The sequence below is a fragment of the Protopterus annectens genome, chromosome 11.part0 (assembly GCF_019279795.1).
Source record: "Protopterus annectens isolate FY-2018-M chromosome 11.part0, PAN1.0, whole genome shotgun sequence".
NCBI classification, from domain to species: domain Eukaryota; kingdom Metazoa; phylum Chordata; order Ceratodontiformes; family Protopteridae; genus Protopterus; species Protopterus annectens.
In genome coordinates this window covers 287,388,295-287,411,528 of record NC_056745.1, presented here as the reverse complement: position 1 = coordinate 287,411,528, position 23,234 = coordinate 287,388,295, and the positions used below count along the sequence as shown (strand labels likewise).

At 35.8% G+C, this 23,234-nt stretch overlaps 1 protein-coding gene across 7 annotated transcripts in view; it reads left to right on the top strand.

The window, feature by feature from the left end:
• Positions 1-23,234, top strand: part of ANO4 (anoctamin 4) — a 1,520,875-nt gene that overhangs the window by 1,285,366 nt on the left and 212,275 nt on the right. For all 7 annotated transcript variants that reach the window (XM_044087781.1, XM_044087780.1, XM_044087779.1 and 4 more), the window contains one exon: positions 7,669-7,821. In XM_044087781.1, the coding sequence (XP_043943716.1) occupies positions 7,669-7,821 (153 nt within the window). The remainder of the gene's footprint in view (positions 1-7,668; positions 7,822-23,234) is intronic.

Below are 23,234 nucleotides of genomic sequence, written 5' to 3'. Positions count from 1 at the left end.
CCTGTGTCCCTCATTGACAGGGGAAACAAGTGCTGACTGAGGTTTCTTTTTTGGGATAAACTCTTTGCTAGGCTTGTAACGGCCCCAGGGGAATTAGCCTAGTAACCTCCTATGATCCTGTGATCGTATGATCCCATACTGACAAACCCAGGATCCTTCTGCTCCCCACCCGTCATTGTACCCTCCTTAATTAACACAGATCATGATACGGTCATTTTAAAATAAGTGTAAAATATCAAGACTAATCAGAAAAAATATCATCTAGACTTTATCAAAACAAACTACAGTTATAAAAAAACAGAATACTTTCCTCAGTGATCAAATAAAACTTTTCAACATAGTTTTCTATCCCAACTAAGGTTACAAGTGTGTCTAACAGGTCTAGGCACTGGAGCTACCTCTTGGATTATTTATCTTGAGTAAAAACATGTAAAATGATCTCTGGATAATTAAATATACTGATGGTTATGAATCAGTTGGATAACATAATTATACCAAGAAGGATGCAGACATACATCAAGATTGTCTACAAAACCACACTCCTGGTATACTAATGTAGCATAATGAGTTTGGGCAAAAAGGACATTATATAATGATTACAAAATAAATAATCAAATCATAATACTATAATTAAAGATCCTGTAGACTAGTGTACATCTACCACAATCAAAAAGTCTATTTCTGTAGCCCATCTAATCATAAAGGTGCATCATTGTACCCATTAATACTTCAGTGATCCAGGCCATTATTGAACACAATGCTTCATTTTGTGACAATTATGTAGAACATTGGACCTTGTGTAACTGTGGACCTGTATTACCAAATGGCATCACTACATGAGATATATTATTCTCTGTAATCACCCATGTCTGTACTGTTCTACTGACAGAGCTACCTAGATAGTTTTGTTAGTTCTTTTTCTATGGGGTGGCAGCTGTTCTCTTTAATCTCCTAAAACAACCTTTTTTTCAGAAGGAGAGTAGAAGTTAAGGGGTGACAGCCCCCTTTTACATGAAATTAAGAAAAAAACACCATCATTTCTGAGAAGGTACTACCAGAAATAACTGTTAAAGTATATTACATCCATAGTATTCTGAAGACTACACAAATGCCCTGGCACGGTCCAGTGTTCTGCATTAAAACCCATGTAAACAAAGCTACTTGAAGCAGCTTGAAGATATGCCATCAAAGCCATAGGACTGGAAACTTTAAACTAGTCAGAAAGGATTCAGGAAATGTCCTTATATTCTGGCTTTGTAGTCTAGTTAGAGCTGAGCTCTTTCTGGTTTATAAGATAGTATTGGCTCTGATTTTGTTTGAAAGGTTATGGTCACTGTGCATCTGTAGGAGCTAATACCACATCAGAGGCCAGATACTAAAAAATAAATATCAGCAATACCTCCCTGCCCCTACATTCATCCCCCACCCCCATTCTACTTCAGACATTTAAAAGATGAGGAGACTGAAGACCTTCGAAAAATATTTAAACTGACTCCCTTCCCGATTCTAACAAGCTACTCCCATTTTCTCTTTACCACTACAGAGACCACCTAGTCCACCCTTTCAACTAAACCTGTAACCTTCATCTCAGCAAAAACATAATCTCACTTTATCTGGAAAAATAACCATACTTAAATCTCCGCCAAAACAATCTAAGCCAACACTGCCCAAGATCCTTGAAAAATAATTGTCTACTCTCAACTGTCCCTCTGCATCCAGTCCAGTGCCACTTCATCTATCACAAATAGTACAGCTTCTGGCCGAGCTGAAGTACCATGACAGCCATGTAGAGACTCACCGATGATATCTTCTAAAATACTGACAAAGGTAACGTTACACTTTTCATGCTTATCAATTTTACAAAATCTTTCAGCTGGATCAATCACTCTCTGCAACTAAATACCCCTACAGAATTTAGGATCAGCACCGATGTCTAACCCTGCTTCAAAATTTTCTTGGAAAATAGACACTTCAGAGTTAAAATAGGAAACACCTTTTCTGGTACTGCAGAGCTGTCCGTGGCTCCATTGTGTCCCTTCCACACACACTTTTATCAGACTTTATTAACAGATTACCACTTGAACTCACTACGCTTCCTCTCTTCCTCCTCCATTCTGCAGGTGATATAGTCATCTACAGATCTAGGCATTCCCAATATCTTATCAAACCCTAACTCCAGTCTAGCTTACACCTACATCAGCAATGGCTACTCTAACACTACCTACTTCTGGACTCTTCAAAAACTAAAACATTGCTTTTTGGAGTTTCCCATAGACTCACTAACTATCCAAACAGCCTTTCCTCTTCAATGAAAGCTCCAATTTATCTCCAAGTTCAGAAATTATCTTAAAACTGACCTTCAACTGCACATCAAGTGTTCCTGTCTCCAAAAATAGTCCATCACCTAAATTTCCCACACCTTTCTGGCTTTATACCCTGCAACTTCACCACTTCCCTCCTCAGTTTCAAACTCATCCATTCAATCATAATCCCCCTTTTTTATTTTTCCACATGGGGTCAGGGTGTCAGGTCAACAACAATAATCATCTAGAGCCAGTGTTCACACCGATGGGTAGCTATCCCTGCCACAGTTGTTCTTCCATACCCCACACATGCATGCATACTCACAACCACATCTACCACATGTGTTTTGCACAGAGATAACTACAATGTTGCTTTTTGTTTGTTTTGAACTCCACAAATGTGGTATCTGGCTTTATAAATCTTTCATATCTGTGCTTAAATTTTTTCTATTGTAATATATTGTATGTAGGTATATAGTTCTTTGTATTTGCCACGACTATTGTTTTCTATTACTGAATGTTTTTTCACTCAGGCTGTACCTGCAAATGCTTAGTTACAATTAGTACAATACCACAGTGAAAAAATACAAATGCAAATAAAATATCAAAAATTGAGACAGCTGTAGTGTAAAGCACATTCTGAGATTGAGATTTAAGTTTCTCCTTATGATTGTATAAACATAGCTAAAAATTATTCCAGAATTCTAGAAGTAAATGTATAATATATATGTTACTTTTTTTCTATTATTGATGTCTGTTTTTAATATAAGGTTCCCTGTGAATAGATAGGTAGACAGGTGGGTAAGATAGATAGACTGCTGGGTAGATAGTGGAGAAATATGAAATATGAACTATCAACATGGGAGGTTATGTGAACTAAGCTTGTTGGTGGCCTGTAGGTTGTAAGCATGACAGTTAAATGCATGAACCTATGAATATGCTTTTTCTTGAACAGGGCAGAGACTTCCACACTTCCTCCATTCATAAAAGGGATTTTCACTCCTGTCTTCTTCTTCTTCTTTCAACTTTTCCTGGTTAGGGGTCGCCACAGTGGATCACCTGTCCGCTCATGATTGGCAGTGAAGTTTTACGGTGTCGAGTTGCCAGCCCGGCGCCCAGCCTTCCACAAAAGGCACACACATGCATGCACTCATACCTAGGGCAATTTTGAGAGTGTCCAATCCACCTACAGCATGTCTTTGGGATGTGGGAGGAAACCGGAGCACCTGGAGGAAATCCCCGTGACCACAGGGAGGACATGCAGACTCCGAACAGAAGGCACCCCAGCTGAGGATCAAACCAGAGAACCTCTTGCTGTGAGGCAGAAATGCTAACTGCTGCACCACCGTGGCAGCTGTAACCTTCATAAATTGACATGTTCTTTCATTTAGCATTGTTTGCAGGCTTGAAGGGCATTCAAGTAACACTGTTTCTGTAACGTGTGCATTAAAAACATCATCTTTGATCCATAAACCCAGCTTATGTTTAAAATTAGTTATAACATTCTAGCAGTATAAGGAAAGCAGTTCCATATTCTTGAAATAATCTAAGTAAAATATGTGCCTCTTAATGAACTCTTGCAAGTGTTAATTAGAAAGTCAATAGCTCTATGAGTTAAAGAATTATCATAGTTTTCAAGCTTTAATAAGGCCTTCAAAATCTCAATATTGTAAGCTTTGTAAACTAAGAGAAAGCATTATAAGCCAGGAACCCTGAATTTGTTTTCTAACTCTGATTATTATACAATGGGTAAAGTGAAATTCTCAGACGGCAGCAACCTCAGTAAAATTCTCAGTAACATGAAAGCTACCTCTTTTTTTACCACATAGGTGTCAGCAGGTATAGGACCAGTGAATCTCTGTCTAAGAAAGAGAAATATTGCCATAAGTGATATAACTGAATCATGACTCAGACTGCCTGCTGTTATCTCCAGTTCTTTTTAAATAGCTTTCACTCTTTTCCTTGCCACATACTGATGTCACGGACCGGTGGCACTACCTTCTTAGTGGCTAGAAGACTACAGGACACCTTTAATGAATCCTATTTTTCTGTCCTTGTCTTTGAACCTCTGTTAACTCTCATTTATATTTACAGCAAATGCTGTGTACAAGTGAAGCACTGCTGGTCCCTAATAAGTTCTAAATTAGTAACACTAAGCACATTTTATATATATATATATATATATATATATATATATATATATATATATATATTTATAATTACTGTATTACTGAAATCATATGTGAATTCTATAGCCAAATGATGATTGTAATTGCTGGAATTTCTGCCTATTTTGGAATATTTGACACTGGGCTGTAGCTGAAAATAAGATCAATGAAACTATCCCAGTTCAAAATGAAAATAAATAAGCAAATAATCCTCTACCAACAACACTGATCATGACCAAACTAGGTTTTTGTGAGTATCTCAATAGGCAACATTTGAAACTAAGGGGAGGAGCTAGATACACCCCTCTTCCCTTTCTCTTGCACTTCAACAGTTATCAGTAAATGCTTCTTGACTTTCTGCCTCCCCTCCACAATGAAAGACAACTGCATTATTAAGAAATGTTTTACTTGCAGTGGTCATCCACCATAAAGAAAGTCCTACATAATCCCTTTGGCAAGTGCTTGTTTGACAGCTCAGGGTTTATGTTCAGTTTTGCTACTGTGAATTTATTGTTGTCCTACATCACTGGATGTACCAGCAGGCATGTCTGGTCTCCACTCTTCAGTGGTCAGTCTTTGGATATTAGAGACGCACGTTTTTATTTTGGCACACACACGTTTTTATTTTGGGACCCTATTATTCACTGTGTGCATGCTTCCACCAACAGACTATTTAAGAGCAACGTTTGTAGGGTCAGTAGCATATAGATGGTACTCGGATCGTATCTCCAGTAGTCTTACTGTCAGTTCAGTTAAGAAGAAGGTTATGATGGTGCAGTGGTGCAGCGGTTAGTGTTGTCCCCTCAGAGCAAGAGGTTCTCCGGTGCGATTTTCAGCTGGGTGCCTTCTGAGCAAAGTTTGCATGTCCTCCCTGTGTCCATGTGAGTTTCCTCCGTGCGCTCTGATTTCCTCCCACATTACAAAGACATGCATCTGGAACATTTCTCCCCAGGCCTCCACTGAAAATCGGCCCGTTCCAAGTCAGACTTTCCCGGTTAACAAATGTTAAATAAATAATAAATAAATTACCTTTCTTGCCACTATTAGACCCAACTTAGCTCAGGTTGTTACCTTATTTTTTAACTGTGGTATCCATTAGCTGAAAATTGATTAAAGTGCTTATAACTTAAGTTTGATTTAAGATGACAGGCTGACACTAGGTTTCAGTCGTTTTTCTTTCTTTTTTTCTTAGGAATATTTCAAACATATGATACCTGATGTCATCTGAAGGCCTTTCTTTGGTGATACATGCTTTGGTTACTTCAAAACTGGACTACTGTACCTTTGGCTACCTGACTGTGTCTTTGGCCAATTAGTTTAGCGTATAATCCACAGCAAAACATATGTCCAGTGTACCTCAGTGTTAGTGCATTATTTCTCCGCCACAGATTCTGAACTGAGTTTCAACTACATTTCAAGGAACCCACAAGCTCCTGATCATGGAATACTTAGCAATATGTGACCTGTGTCCTTCTTATTTTAATGAGCTCCTTCTTCCCTATAGACTGATACACCCACTCTGCTTAGCCACTTTTGGTAGGCTAGCTGTTCCACAATGTAGCTCAAATCTTCTGGTGTGTCTGATTAATAGTAGCTCAGTGTTAAAACAGGTGTATATTTAATTGCCAAACAGAATGTTCTTTGAATGGCTGATCATCAAACAGAAATCAACAAACCTTCCTTTAATAGAAAGGTCATATCATCATAATGATTTATATCAAACAATGATAGCTGGCCAACATAAAGGAAGCATAATAAAGTACTGACTGGTAACTTAGCTATAAGGAAACCTGCCCTTTCCCCACTATAGTGCGGTCTTGGATTTGGTATATATAATTAGCAGGGGGTGTAAAGAGGAACATTAGGTGAGCACCAGAAAGTAGTTATGTCCCCACTAATTATATATATATATATATATATATATATATATATATATATATATATATATATATATATACCAACTCCGAGATTGTACTTCAGTGGGTAAAGGGCAGGTAACCTTATAGCTAAGTTACCAGTCAGTAAGTACTACATTACCCTTCTTTATGTTGGCCAACTAACATTGTTCGATGTAAATCATTATGATGATGTGGCCTTTTGATTAAAGGAAGGTTCAATAATTAGTGTTCATTAAACATGCTGTTCGACAATTAAACATAGACCCATTAAAACAGTATGAAATCAAGAGGTATTTCATTTAGGGCTCATTTTCTAAAAGCATATGTTTTTCTAGGATTGCTAGGTCACAGTTCCTTTGGTGTGCATTGCCTGTATAACTAATGCACTAAACTGTTATTGTATGTATTTATTAATTTATTTTTGGATTATGCATGCTAACTAAACTTCTGTAACATTAGAACTAAAAACGGTTTGGTGTTGTAAGCAGATAGTGGCTCAAAAGGGGGCGTAACTGATCTAGTCCTTCCATCTACTCATAACAAAACAAACAAATAAATAAAAATCACTTACTGGAGTGGGCACCAGCATATTAAAGCTTCATTTGTTTTATTTTCATTCCTTTATTAACCAATTAAGGCAACTAGATAGTGTCTGATTTCAGGGGCACCATCTGGTTGAGTGACTTCCTCAAAGTCTCCTAGTTTATGAGAAGATTGCGGGAATCAAACTCACGGCTAAAGGGTTAAGCTTATGCGCATCTTGTATTGTTATCTTTCTTGGCTGAGCTGCTCGAGTATTATTCTTGTAATAGATATGAGTCTTGTGTAAGTGTGAGAATGGACAATTATGGAGCAGGTCACTAAACACATTAATACTTTGATAGAACTATTTAAGAAAAGGCTAACTGACTTTTTTTTTTATTTCAATAATGCAGTTATATTGTCCAGCTATGATGGGCATTCTCATTTTCACAAGAATTTGTCACATTGCTAGTTTAATAAGTGTTATATTACTGATGTAAAAGGAGCTTTTAAGAAGTGAACAGAATCACAACATACACATTTATTGATGTCACCTAACATTGCTGCCAAAAAAAAAATCTGTCTTTCCTTTGTGAGGCACTAATCACTTGAAAGACATAAAATGAGCAAAGATCATATCCAATGTGAAAGTATCTGGAAAGAAAAAGCTGCAGTTCAAAGTCTATGTTTCAGTGTTAGAAATAATGGCTTGCTATGAGGAAAAAGTAACAGCTGCTGATTATTCGGTAAGATGTCCCGTGTTCTTTCTTTTTTTAGTTCTTCAGTTTGGTTTCACAACAATATTTGTGGCAGCCTTTCCTCTAGCACCGCTTCTTGCCTTGCTGAACAATATCATTGAAATACGACTTGATGCTTACAAATTTGTGACCCAGTGGAGGCGACCGTTAGCTCAAAGAGCGAAAGATATAGGTAAGAACTTCGTATTAGTTTTACATTTAGTACACTGAAGCTGATATTTGCAATAGTAACTCTGTGCATGTTTTCTTACAACAAAAAATGCAGGAGTTCACTTCTGAAAGAAATAATGAGTCGAGTACATGGCATGTTAAACACCACAGATGGTAATATTTAGTTTTTAGTATTACATTAATACTAGTATGATGAGGAGAGTACATATCATGTTAAACACTGCAGGTGGTTATATTTAGTATTACATTAATACTAGTATGATGAGTAGAGTACATATCATGTTAAACACGGCAGATGGTTATATTTAGTATTACATTAATACTACTATGATGAGGAGAGTACATATCATGTTAAACACTGCAGATGGTTATATTTAGTATTTAGTATTACACTAATACTAGTATGATGAGGAAAGTACATATCATGTTAAACACTGCAGATGGTTATATTTAGTATAACATTACTACTAATATGATGAGTAGAGTACATATCATGTTAAACACTGCAGGTGGTTATATTTAGTATTACATTAATACTAGTATGATGAGTAGAGTACATAGCATGTTAAACACTGCAGATGGTTATATTTAGTATTACATTACTACTACCATGATGAGTAGAGTACATATCATGTTAAACACTTCAGGTAGTTATATTTAGTATTACATTACTACTAGTATGATGGGTAGAGTACATATCATGTTAAACACTGCAGATGGTTATATTTAGTATTACATTAATAGTAGTATGAGTAGAGTACATATCATGTTAAACACTGCAGATGGTTATATTTAGTATTACATTACTACTAGTATGATGAGTAGAGTACATATCATGTTAAACACTGCAGATGATTATATTTAGTATTACTTTAATACTAGAATGATGAGTAGATTACTTATGTTAAACACTGCAGATGGTTATATTTAGTATGACATTACTACTAGTATGAAGAGTAGAGTACATATCATGTTAAACACTGCAGATGGTTATATTTAGTATTACATTACTACTAGTATGATGAGTAGAGTGCATAGCATGTTAAACACTGCAGATGGCTATATTTAGTATGACATTATTACTAGTATGCTGAGTAGAGTACATATCATGTTAAACACTGCAGATGGTTATATTTAGTATTACATTACTACTAGTATAATGAGTAGAGTACATATCATGTTAAACACTGCAGATGGTTATATTTAGTATTACATTACTACTAGTATGATGAGTAGAGTACATATCATGTTAAACACTGCAGATGGTTATATTTAGTATTACATTAATATTAGTATGATGAGCAGAGTGAATATTGTGTTAAACAATGCAGATGTTTATATTTAGTATTAAATTACTACTAGTATGATGAGTAGAGCACATGTCATGTTAAACACTGCAGATGGTTATATTTAGTATTACATTATGACTAGTATGATGAGTAAAGTGTGTATCATGTTAAACACTGCAGATGGTTATATTTAGTATTACATTAATACTAGTATGATGAGTAGAGTGCATATCATGTTAAACACTGCAGCTGGTTATATTTAGTATTACATTAATACTAGCATGATGAGTATAGTACATAGCATGTTAAACATTGCAGGTGGTTATATTTAGTATTACATTAATACTAGTATGATGAGTAGAGTACATATGTTAAACACTGCAGATAGTTATATTTAGTATTACATTACTACTAGTATGATGAGTAGAGTACATAGCATGTTAAACACTGCAGGTGGTTATATTTAGTATTACATTAATACTAATATGATGAGTAGAGTACATATCATGTTAAAAACTGCAGATGGTTATATTTACTATTACATTACTACTAGTATGATGAGTAGAGTACATATCATGTTAAACACTGCAGATAATTATATTTAGTATCACATTAATACTAGTATGATGAATAGAGTACATACCATGTTAAACACTGCAGATGGTTAAATTTAGTATTATAGTACTACTAGTATGACGAGTAGAGTAACATAGCATGTTAAATACTGTAGATGGTTATATTTAGTATTACATTACTACTAGTGTGATGAGTAGAGTACACATCATGTTAAACACTGCAGATGGTAATATTTATTATTACATTACTACTAGTATGATGAGTAAAGTGTGTATCATGTTAAACACTGCAGATGGTTATATTTAGTATTACATTAATACTAGTATGATGAGTAGAGTGCATATCATGTTAAACACTGCAGCTGGTTATATTTAGTATTACATTAATACTAGCATGATGAGTATAGTACATAGCATGTTAAACATTGCAGGTGGTTATATTTAGTATTACATTAATACTAGTATGATGAGTAGAGTACATATGTTAAACACTGCAATAGTTATATTTAGTATTACATTACTACTAGTATGATGAGTAGAGTACATAGCATGTTAAACACTGCAGGTGGTTATATTTAGTATTACATTAATACTAATATGATGAGTAGAGTACATATCATGTTAAAAACTGCAGATGGTTATATTTACTATTACATTACTACTAGTATGATGAGTAGAGTACATATCATGTTAAACACTGCAGATAGTTATATTTAGTATCACATTAATACTAGTATGATGAGTAGAGTGCATACCATGTTAAACACTGCAGATGGTTAAATTTAGTATTATAGTACTACTAGTATGACGAGTAGAGTAACATAGCATGTTAAACACTGTAGATGGTTATATTTAGTATTACATTACTACTAGTGTGATGAGTAGAGTACATATCATGTTAAACACGCAGATGGTTATATTTAGTATTCCATTACAACTAGTATGATGAGTAGAGTACATATCATGTTAAACACTGCAGATGTTTATATTTAGTATTACATTACTACTAGTATGATGAGTAGAGTAACATAGCATGTTAAACACTGCAGATGGTTATATTTAGTATTACATCACTACTAGTATGATGAGTAGAGTATATATCATGTTAAACACTGCAGATGGTTATATTTAGTATTACTTTAATACTAGAATGATGAGTAGATTTCTTATCATGTTAAACACTGCAGATGGTTATATTTAGTATTACATTACTACTAGTATGAAGAGTAGTGTACATATCATGTTAAACACTGCAGATAGTTATATTTAGTATTACATTACTACTAGTATGATGAGTAGAGTACATAGCATGTTAAACACTGCAGATGGTTATATTTAATATTACATTATTACTAGTATGATGAATAGAGTAAATACCATGTTAACAACTGCAGATGATTATATTTAATATTACATTACTACTAGCATGATGAGTAGAGTACACAGGATGTTAAACACTGCAGATGGTTATATTTAGTATTACATTACTACTAGTATGATGAGTGGAGTACATATCATGTTAAACACTGCAGATGGTTATATTTAGTATTACATTACTGCTAGTATAATGAGTAGAGTACATATCATGTTAAACACTGCAGATGGTTATATTTAGTATTACATTACTACTAGTATGATGAGTAAAGTGTGTATCATGTTAAACACTGCAGATGGTTATATTTAATATTACATTAATACTAGCATGCTGAGTAGAGTACATAGCATGTTAAACACTGCAGATGGTTATATTTAGTATTACATTACTACTCGTATGATGAGTAGAGTACATAGCATGTTAACCACTGTAGGTGGTTATATTTAGTATCACATTAATACTAGTATGATGAGTAGAGTACATATCATGTTAAACACTGCAGATGGTTATATTTAGTATTACATTACTACTAGTTTGACAAGTAGAGTAACAAAGCATGTTAAACACTATAGATGGTTATATTTAGTATTACATTACTACTAGTATAATGAGTAGAGTACATATCATGTTAAACACTGCAGATAGTTATGTTTAGTATTACATTACTACTAGTATGATGAGTAGAGTAACATAGCATGTTAAACACTGCAGATGGTTATATTTAGTATTACATCACTACTAGTATGATGAGTAGAGTATATATCATGTTAAACACTGCAGATGGTTATATTTATTATTGCATTAATACTAGAATGATGAGTAGAGTACTTATCATGTTAAACACTGCAGATGGTTATATTTAGTATTACATTACTACTAGTATGAAGAGTAGAGTACATATCATGTTAAACACTGCAGACAGTTAAATTTAGTATTACATTACTACTAGTATGATGAGTAGAGTACATATGTTAAACACTGCAGATGGTTATATTTAAAATTACATTAATACTAGTGTGATGAGTAGAGTACATAGCATGTTAAACACTGCAGATGGTTATATTTAGTATTACATTAATAACAGTATGAGGAGTAGAGTACATAGTATGTTAAACACTGCAGATGGTTATATTTATATTACATTACTACTAGTATAATGAGTAGAGTACATATAATGTTAAACACTGCAGATGGTTATATTTAGTATTATATTACTACAAGTATGATGAGTAGAGTACATATCATGTTAAACACTGCAGGTGGTTATATTTAGTATTACATTAATATTACTATGACGAGCAGAGTGCATATTGTGTTAAACAATGCAGATGTTTATATTTAGTATTAAATTACTATTAGTATGATGAGCAGAGTACATATCATGTTAAACACTGCAGATGGTTATATTTAGTATTACATTACTACTAGTATAATGAGTAGAGTACACATCATGTTAAACACTGCAAATGGTTATATTTAGTATTACATTACTACTAGAATGATGAGTAAAGTGCGTGTCATGTTAAACACTGCAGATGGTTATATTTAGTATTACATTAATACTAGTATGATGAGTAGAGTGCATATCATGTCAAACACTGCAGCTGGTTATATTTAGTATTACATTAGAACTAGTATGATGAGTAGAGTACATATCATGTTAAACACTGCAGATAGTTATATTTAGTATTACATTACTACTAGTATGATGAGTAGAACACATATGTTAAACACTGCAGATGATTATATTTAGTATTACATTAATACTAGTATGATGAGTAGAGTAACATAGCATGTTAAACACTGCAGCTGGTTACATTTAGTATTGCATTACTACTAGTATGATGTGTAGAGTACATATCATGTTAAACACTGCAGATGGGTATATTTAGTATTACATTACTACTAGTATGATGAGTAGAGTACATATGTTAAACAATGCAGATGATTATAGTTAGTATTACATTTATACTAGTATGATGAGAAGAGTACATATAATATTAAACACTGCAGATGGTTATACTTAGTATTACATTACTCCAATTATGATGAGTAGAGTAACATAGCATGTTAAACACTGCAGATGGTTATATTTAGTATTACATTACTACTAGTATGATTATTAGAGTACATATCATATTAAACACTGCAGATGGTTATATTTAGTATTACATTAATACTAGTATGATGAGTAGACTACATATCATGTTAAACAATGCAGATAGTTATATTTAGTATTGCATTATTACTAGTATGATGAGTAGAGTACCTATCATGTTAAACACTGCAGGTGGTTATATTTAGTATTACATTAATACTAGTATGATGAGTAGAGTACATATCATGTTAAAAACTGCAGATCGTTATATTTAGTATTACGTTACTACTAGTATGATGAGTAGAGTACATATCATGTTAAACACTGTAGATAATTATATTTAGTATCACATTAATACTAGTATGATGAGTAGAGTACATATCTTGTTAAACACTGCAGATGGTTATATTTAGTATTACATTACTACTAGTATGATGAGCAGAGTAGCATAGCATGTTAAACACTGCAGATGGTTATATTTAGTATTACATTACTACTAGTATGATGAGTAGAGTACATATCATCTTAAACACTGCAGATGGTTATATTTAGTATTACATTACTACTAGTATGACGAGTACAGTAACATAGCATGTTAAACACTGCAGATGGTTATATTTAGTATTACATTACTACTAATATGATGAGTAGAGTAACATAGCATGTTAAACACTGTAGATGGTTATATTTAGTATTACATTACTACTATAGGATGAAAGTTGTCCAAGACACAAGGGAAGTTTGATGCTCTTGGTTTGGGAGGAGGCGTTGTTGAATAAAGATCAAATGAGGAGATTGCATTCAGTTGCAACTCTGAAGTACCACAAGTGATGATGGGAGAGCCAAATGTCAGAGGAGTTAAGTTCCGTTTCACCTATGAAAGAAATCAGCCTTTGAGATTTTAAATGGACTCCTCTGATACAGCATTCAGAGGATAAGACTTTGCAGTGCTGGTTGTAGAAGCCAAAGGAAATTAAGTGTTGAAGTGCCTGTATCAGCAATTCCAACACAAAATGTTAGCGTTGCTGAGTAAGAGGAAAGTAAGGCAAGGTAAATGGTTGGGAAGCCATTTACTAAATTGAAACTGGAAGGAGGCTCTGACCAGAGGATTTTTATTGATTCATTCATTCATACATTCATTCATTCTTTCATTCTTTCATTCATTAATCAATTCATTAATTTGCATTTTCTTGACATCCTACTGGTTTGGGGTCAATTTTCAAGTGAGGCTCAGGGAGAAAAGTTTCAGTATATGCAAATTATGACAATATGGAAACAAATTATGCCATCAACATCACTTGTCTGCTGACTTTCTAAGGATCACAGTTGCTATGTTCAAAGGGCCATAGCGTCAGTTGTTGGAATTGCAGAATTGAAAGTGTGAATGTAGGGGGTATATACTAAGGTTGTGATACCTTGTAATGTTTTTCCTTCCACAAGATACAGCAACCTCAGTTTTAGTTTAAATAAGTAGGGGTACGAGGTGCAAAAGCTTCATGCAAAAAAATACTTTAAAAATATAGCAGGAAGTTTTTGAATGTACCACTATTTTTGAATATCGATGTACACGCATGCACAAATACATATATATAGTGAAGAATATATGTGCATGATAAGGAAGATTACAACAGTATGTCAAATCCCTTAATGTCAGTAATATATAAACAGCAGTGGTAAGAAAATAACAGGTACAAACATGCAAAATCTGAAGGTAATGCTACTCAATGCTAGAAGTCTAAACCTCAAAAATGCACTCTCTCAAGGCACTCCTAAAAATGGAGAATATCGATATCTGTGCAGTAACTGAGACCTGGTTCAAGGCTCCAGAGAGCACCCCTGCAATACCAGGCTACAACTCTTAACACACTTTTCGGCCACCAAACCAGGATCGAAACACTAAAAGTGGTGGAGTGTCCATATTCACCAAGGATATTCACACCACCAGGTTAGTTGCACAACACAATGCATCTGAAATTCTACAGGTGCAACTAACACTAGGTAAGACTGCAATCCAAATTTTGGCTTGCTACAGATCCCCCACCATGCCCCAAGATTCTCACTACACCTTTCTAAACATACTGGAAAATATTAATATACAACCAAACACCCTAATACTGTGCGATTTCAATTACACTGCCATTAACTGGGAAAACTATTCATGTACCAACACCTTTGCCCAACGGTTCTTGGAATTTATAAATTCCAATGCCCTGGATCAACTAATCCGTAGTCCCACCAGGGGTTCCAATATCCTAGACCTGGCCAACATGGGAAAGCAATGCTCCACACCTATAGACACCACCTCGTTGGTCAGGTCAGACTATAAGCTAATCACCCTTAACATCCACATCCCACCCCCACCCCCCAGTAAGGAAACCTCCATAAAAAACTTCTCCAAAGCCAACTTCATGCTACTCAAGTCAGAAGTTACAAACTTCATGATATCCATGCAGACGGGAACTGAAAGTTCGACTGCTGAGTCCTACACTAAGGCACTGTACGAGCACATCCACTCATGCATGAATCGTGCCATCCCAAATAGAACCAAGATGATCTCCTCCAAAAAAAAGGAAGCCAGTCTAATGGTCGCCTGCCATAAACAAACTTTACAACAAAAGGAAGAAACTGTTGCAGAAAAGAGTAAAATCCCAGGATGCAAAAAACTCCCTTACCAGCCTCAGTAAGAAACTGAGATCCCTCATAAAATCCTCTAAAGGTAGTTCCGAAAATAAAATTGCCAAAGATTCCAAAGACAACCACAAGGCATTCTATAACTATGTCAAGAATCTAAATGGCAATGCTCAGATCTGCTCTGAGCTACAACAGAATGGCATTAAATATACTGATCCCAAGGATATTGCCAATATCCTGGCAGATCGATTCAGTGCCAACTTCACCCCCCTCTCACCCTCTAAATGGCCCATCTCAATACTGGAAGATTGCCAAATTCCAGTAATAACGGCCACACAGGTAAAAAACACACTCTCCAAAGCTAAGAATACAGCATCCATGGGACCAGATGACATCCTGGGCTTTGTACTACATGAACTACAAAATTAACTGAATATCTTATGCTAAGAATTAGAAAAATCATGTTTCAGACTGACCAGTAGGCCATCTGGTATGTTATTTGGCTGCATAGGCATAATGTTCTTGCCTTAGATAGTGCCTTGAAAACTTGTTTGTGGGTGATTGGCATGTGTGGGGGTGGGTGGGTATGTAATCTCAGAATACTGGATGGGAGAAGGAGGTGAAGTTTGAGCTAAATTTGTCAGCTAGAAGATTGGCTAAGTCCTCTGAGTCAGGTCAGGTATGTGATACCACAACTAGGGTTGGGAGGGTGGCCTAATGGTTAAGGTGTTTGCCTTACAAACACAATGTGCAGGGTTTGAGTCTGACAAGTGATGATTAGCTAGGCTTAAAATGGCTCGCAAGGGCAGTTAGCTTGGTACAAACCTATGAACTATGAACTACTAGCTCTGCAGAGCACTGGACATTGTTTGTGACATTCTTAGCATAATTAAAGAAGGCTTGGTGGTTTCCTTTGCTTGGGTGGCTATATTTTAACTGATATCTGACTTTGGTTGATTTAATCAGGATTTAAAGTTTTGTTTAGTTTAGTAGGTGCATTTTTGGCATCTTGAAGGTTAAATTTATTTTTGTGCGCAACAATATTTTTTTTTGTTATTATTTCATTATAGACCCTGTCTATATTTGAGTTATACCACAAGGGTTTATTTTGAATTTGACATTGCAGTTATTTCTAAGGGGGGACAGATGCATCTATACAGCTATTTACATGTGTATAAAATTTGGCAGTGAAGGATTGTACATAAGCACTGGTGTCATCAGAATGGAAGGGGCTTTTGAATTTTGCCAGGTCATCACTCAGTTTTTGTAAATGAGCCTTTGCATAATCTCTGAACTACAAGGTAGTGGAAGATGTTTCAGTTTTTATGTGATTATCTGTGGTTTGATTGGACCTGGGGGGAAGTTATAACTGGGGGGGAGCAAAGCTGACTGTCATTGGTAAGGACCAAATGTAGAATTTATTGTCCCTGGTTGGGGTGCAAGCTAACTGGTCCGTTGAGTTTGTAATGATGAAATCCAGAAATCTCTGAACATACATGTCTGAGGATGTATAATTCTCCAGTTTATTGAGGGGTAGTTGACGTCTCCTAGGAGAATGGTATTTGGCTTAATACATAAGGAATTCATACTAGTTAAAAATGAGGTAAATCTGAAGGGGGACATAGAGTGGGTCCTAGTTACATATGATATAAAAATGGGTTTTGTTTAAAGTAAGTTGGGTGTGGAGGAGTTTCAGGTCACTACTGAATAACTAGCCCAGAGATTAAGTGTTTTTTTACGGATATGGAGGTGCCATAGTCTTTAGTGCCAGGTAAAAGGAGTGCCTATAAAGCTCCAGCTCAAATAGTAAACAGAAAGTGATTTATTTTATATTTGTTGTAACTGATCATTACCAGGAATTTTCACTTGATAGTGTTGCTTCACGTCACTGAATCCACACTTCTGTTAGTCATGTGATTTGGGGCAGTAAAGCTCTGTCACTACATTTCTGTGGTGCACTGAGAAAGCAGTATGACAAATATACTAATACACCTTATTATTTAAATATAAATAATGTTAGATTTTATTCATTTAATGTAACAAAAAGTGACTTTGTAGTTTGAAAACTATTATTTTATTTATCTTTTGTTGACAGGGTTAGTGGTCTTTTCCAGGGCAGACCTTCCCCAAGGTGGTATTTTTATACTACTCGGTAAAATATGGCCAGTGCATCAGGGAGCATCCCCTATTTTTCAGTAAGAACCATGGGATCTTTTACATCTCCCTGAGCTACCAGCAGTGCAAGCAGATGGGGCTTTGGTTTAGCATCTTATCTGAAGGTTGACACACTCAGGAGTACAGCACCTATACCCATTCCTTCTATTCTGTGTATGGATGCTCAGGATGTATGTGTTACTGCCTGCAGTTTTTCTGATAGTCAGTCAGCTGCCCCTAAAAAGGAAGATAGGATGTATACAGTTCCCCAGTCTTTTAAATGTTTACATTATTCCCAAACCTGACCCAGCAGCTATAGCTTAAGTAGATCCCACTGCTGTTAAACACTTAGTTCTAACTCCAATCCTACTCTTTCTGATAAGAATGGGAAAATTATTGATAGGTATGAGAAAAAGGGTATATTTCTGCAGCTTTGATTTTCAGAATTTTGAATTGTCATGCTCATATGTTAAAGCTTGTTCTGACAAATTGTGAAAGTATGAGGAATATCTGCAGTTTATTCTTGTGAGGAAAATCTGCTTTAAATAACTTAATTTCTTAGTTTTCTTCTAATGCACAGATCATTCACACCTCATTGCTTATAGTGTGTGTGTGTGTGTGTGTGTGTGTGTGTGTGTGTGTGTGTGTGTGTGTGTGTGTGTGTGTGTGTGTGTGTGTGTGAGACTCTCTCGATACTTCTTACAGGGTTATGGCTTGTATGGCTGCATTCTTAGAACCTCTTGAATGATGTTAAAATGAGATTTAAAAAAATGAGATTTAAAATTCTCCCTTGGATATAGATTTAGTGCTTGTCCCCTGTGCTGCACAGGTCATCAAAAAAGTGTGATGAAAAGGGCAAGCTGATCCAGGGAATCTCTTAAGATTTTTCAGCTCTCCTTTTCCAATTTTTCCAAAGGATTTTCTGTCTTATCATCCAATTTTGGCAAAAACACAGAATAAACTGTCTCATCAAAATAATGTTAAACAGACATTTAAGAAGAAATGGCAAGGGGGTTCCAAAAAGAAGTCTCAAACCTCCCATAGTCAAGAACGCTCCAAGTATGAATGACCTATTCAAGAGACATTTTGACCCCCTCCCTCCCTGGCACCATTTTTCTTCCAGAAGGTCTGAAACTCAGCTTTTCTCTTTGGTAACAGACTGATTCAGACAAATGGGTTCTGAAAACCATATATCAAAGCTATAGATGCCAGTGGGAGGAAATTCTTCCTTTTCCAGGGTGTCATTCCTCATTCTCTAGATCAGATTGTCTTATTTCCACCACGTCTTCATCACACGTTGTCTCAAGGAGTGATCAAACCAGTTCCTCCTCCCCAGGTGGGGAAGGGTTTTTATCCAAGAATGTTCCTAGTACCAAAGAAAGAAATTACTTCGAGACCAGTTCTGGATTTCTTTCCCAGACTTGTTTGTCATAGTGCTCTAATTCAAAATGATGTCACTTCACAGCCTGTTACCTCTTTTTCCTCTTTCAAGTTTCCTTGTAACACTAGACTTAAAGGATGCTTATCATCACACCCCTTTTTATCTAGACTGCACATGTTTCTTAAGGTTTTGTGTATCTGAATCATCTATGAACTATCCATTGTGCCAAGAATGTTCAGAAAGTGTCCAGCTCCAGTTATAGCATATGGCAGGCTACAGGGTATCCACATTTTTTTCATATTTAGATGACTTGCATATCTTTACAGATCCTTTTTCAAAGGAATCTATTTCTTTGGTGAGAGATCTCTTACACAAGCTGGGATTCCAAGGGAATGTTTAAAAGTCTTTCTTGACTCCTTTATACAAGATTTTGATCCTGGGATGTCAACTAGATAACACAGCTCAAAGAGCTTTTCTTCCACAGGAAGTAAATCTGTTTATCTAAATCTGTTTCTAAGGTTTTCCATGCAGTCTTTGGTCACTGAGAAGGAATAACTCAGGATTTCAGGTTTCACAACATCTACCATTCTCATGATACCACTGGCAAGACTCCACATGAGAAAGAGAGGGGGTATCTGAAACTTTTTTGGTTCACAGCATCAACACCCTTTATCTTTTCAAATCCTAGTGCCGGGATTTGTCAGAAGAGAAACCCTTGGTGGAGGCAACAGATGACCTTAAATCCAGATCTCTCATTCTCCCTTCCTGTTCCAAAGCAGTCAGTCACCTCAGATGCTTTGGACTTTGCTTGGGGAGCAGTTTCAGAAGGGATAAAAGTACAAGAGGTGTGGGACCCCATAAAGAGATGCAAGCACACAAATATCAAGGAGACGCTTGCCCTGATCGAGGCATTCAATTTTCTGAACTATCTTCCATCCCCAGGACCTCTTCAGGTGGTTACAGACAACACCACTGTCATGTGATACATCAAGAAACCAGGGAAAATTAGGTGATACCCCCTATGGAGACTATCAATGTTAGCTTAGGATAAAGCTTCACAGCACAGTCTCATTCTACAGGCATCTTACATTCCATCACACTAAAATTGTGTGGCAGACAAGCTGAGCAGGACACTCACAAATGAAAACTAGATTGGGGGGGGTCTTCCAAGATTTGTTCCATTTCTGGGGGAGTTCCTCAAATAGGCCTCTTTGCCTCTTGTCTGATAAAATCAACCGGCAAGTTTCTTTTCCAGGACTCCAAGCAAGAAGGCCTGGAAGACAGATGCCTTTTTTTTCCTTTGGACAGGGATGTTCTTGTATTCTTTTCCACCCCTTCCACTAATATCCAGGGTATTTCTGAAAATTCAGAATAAATCCACCAAGAACATTGTGGTGACTCCTTTCTGGCCCAGTTAACCATGGTGCTCCCTTCTTTTGGAAATGGCCAGGGGCAATTAACACAAGCTTCCTCACAGACTGAATGTACTCGCATAAGAACAAGGTTGTTTGATACACCCCCATATCAAACAGATTCAATTAACTGCCTGGAAGATAGGGTCTTAATTATTTTTGGGCATCTCTTGACTGAAGATATGCATCAGGTACTAACAGAGACAAAAAAGTGTGCTCCTACAGAATCGTGTATTACAAATGGAAACGGTTTCCTAGTTGGACCAACAACATAACTAGCGATTCAGGACTAATTGTTCTCTGGTTTTACAATATTTGTATGCATTACTATTCTATGGTCTTTCTTATTCTTCTATCAAGGTTCATTTATCAGACCTTTGTCTGCCAATGGACTCTCCTCTTTCAATGCAGTCTCATGTCAAAATGTTCTTGAAAGGGGTTTTGCATAATAGGCCTCCAAAAAAAAAAAAATGCCCCCTCCTTCCGATCTTAATTTTGTGTTAGAGAAGCTAACACTTGCTCCATTTGAACCACCTAATCTCACTGACTTGAGGTTCTTAACATGGAAAACAGTTTTGCTGATTGTTCTGACATCTGTTAGAAGAGTATCTGAGTTGCAGGCTGTTATGGTGAGTCAACCCTATTTCATAGAGAGTGGGTTTCTTTGAGAAAGTGTTTTTCCTTTATGCCTAAAGAGTATCTGAGTTTACTTTAAGCCAAACTATCCATCCCCCAATTTTCTTTCCTAAACCTAAAAATGAGGAAGAAAGGATGTTCCATACCTTGGATGTGCACAGCCAACTAAGGTGCTATATTGACAGAACTAAATTTTTCATCTCTTTCAATCAGTTGTTAATTTCTTATAAAGGTAAGAAGAAGGGACAACCTGTTTCAAAACAAACTATTTCCAAGTGGCTGTCTGTCTATTACCTTTTGTTTACTCGCCATAACCCTTAGATTGTACTGTTGCTAGATTTTTACAACTATTATTGTGGAATGTAAAATTTCAATTGTAATTCACTGTTAATGACTCTTAGACTGTACAGTTGCTAGATTTTATTATTATTGTAGAATGTAGATTTTTTTTTTTACTGTAGAATGCTGCATGAAGCAGTATGACTTCTTTGCTTTGTATGTGTACATGCTAATGTGTTTGTCATTGTTACTGGAACTTGTCTCCCCCGGCCTCCACTGAAATGGGGCTCTTTTTAGACCCAGTGGACTTCCCCAATTATCAAACTGAAATAAATAAATAAATAACAATGTTTTCCCAGGCGGGATTAAGCCCCACTCTACCAAGGCCTTTATTCCATCTATGGCTTTTTGTAAAGGATTGCTACTTAGTCTTCTGTACATAATTTAAAAAAGCACTATAAGCTTGATTCCTTCTATAGGTCTAGATCAAGCTTTGCTAGGACCATTCTCCAGGGTCTCCTGGACTCCACTCCTTCCACCTCCCAAATGTAGTTAGCTGAGATAATCTACCTATATAGTTAAGACTACTGCAGCAGTGATTAATATGATGAAAATAATACACTTGTATAAGTTAAACCTACCATAACAGTAGATGTTTAAATGATTATCACTGCAGTAGCTGCTCCCTCCCTCCCTCCATACTCCTTGTTTGTGTGTTTTTTATGCCAGGGTATGGATATTTATTTTTTATTGTTCCTAGCATTGTCCTTTCAGGGCTCAGTCTCCCACTCTCTACTGTCAGGAAAGCTTTGAAGGGCTTCACACTGAAATTTGTTTTTTAGTCAGCTCAGCTTGAGCTAAGTGATAGTTTGGGCATGTGGAAGGTGTCCTGAAACATGAAATTCCCTGTGCATCAGTTTCCTGAAGCACAAGAGGTTGAGAAATAGACCACCAGTCACAGTTTTCCATAGAAAATCACTGCCGATGTGATTTCTAAGTAGGAGTCAGCACTCATTTCCTTCTTTGGGAGATTTCTGTCTTCTTTGAGTTGGTACAACCATGGTGTTGGGATATATATACATACATACATACATATATATATATATATATATATATATATATATATATATATATATATATATATATATAAGTCTGAGGGAGTGATCCACATGGCCATCACATTGGGGGTGTGCAGAAGGGCTGTGTCCCAAGTAAAAAAATAAGCACTTGCTGTTAACATTTTTTCACCTTTCTGTATTTTTGGGCATTAGCTTTTGCCATTTCTGATGCCTGGGGTTTTGCCATATGACATGTCATAGTGTAACCATTATTCTCAGACATGACTATTAACAAATGCTGCAATGAGTAAATGCAGCTAAAATAGGCATAATCTACTTATTATGGAAATAAAAGTTTGGGGTGGGCAATTTAGAATCTTTAGATAATGTCATTCAAAACAATTCAGATGCATTCAGTATTAAAATAATTTAAAAAAATGTGTGCATGAGTTGCAGTTGTATTAAGACAGCAAAGAAAACATGTAAGCATCTTGTTTGTTAATTAAACATATAAAAGGTTCAGAAT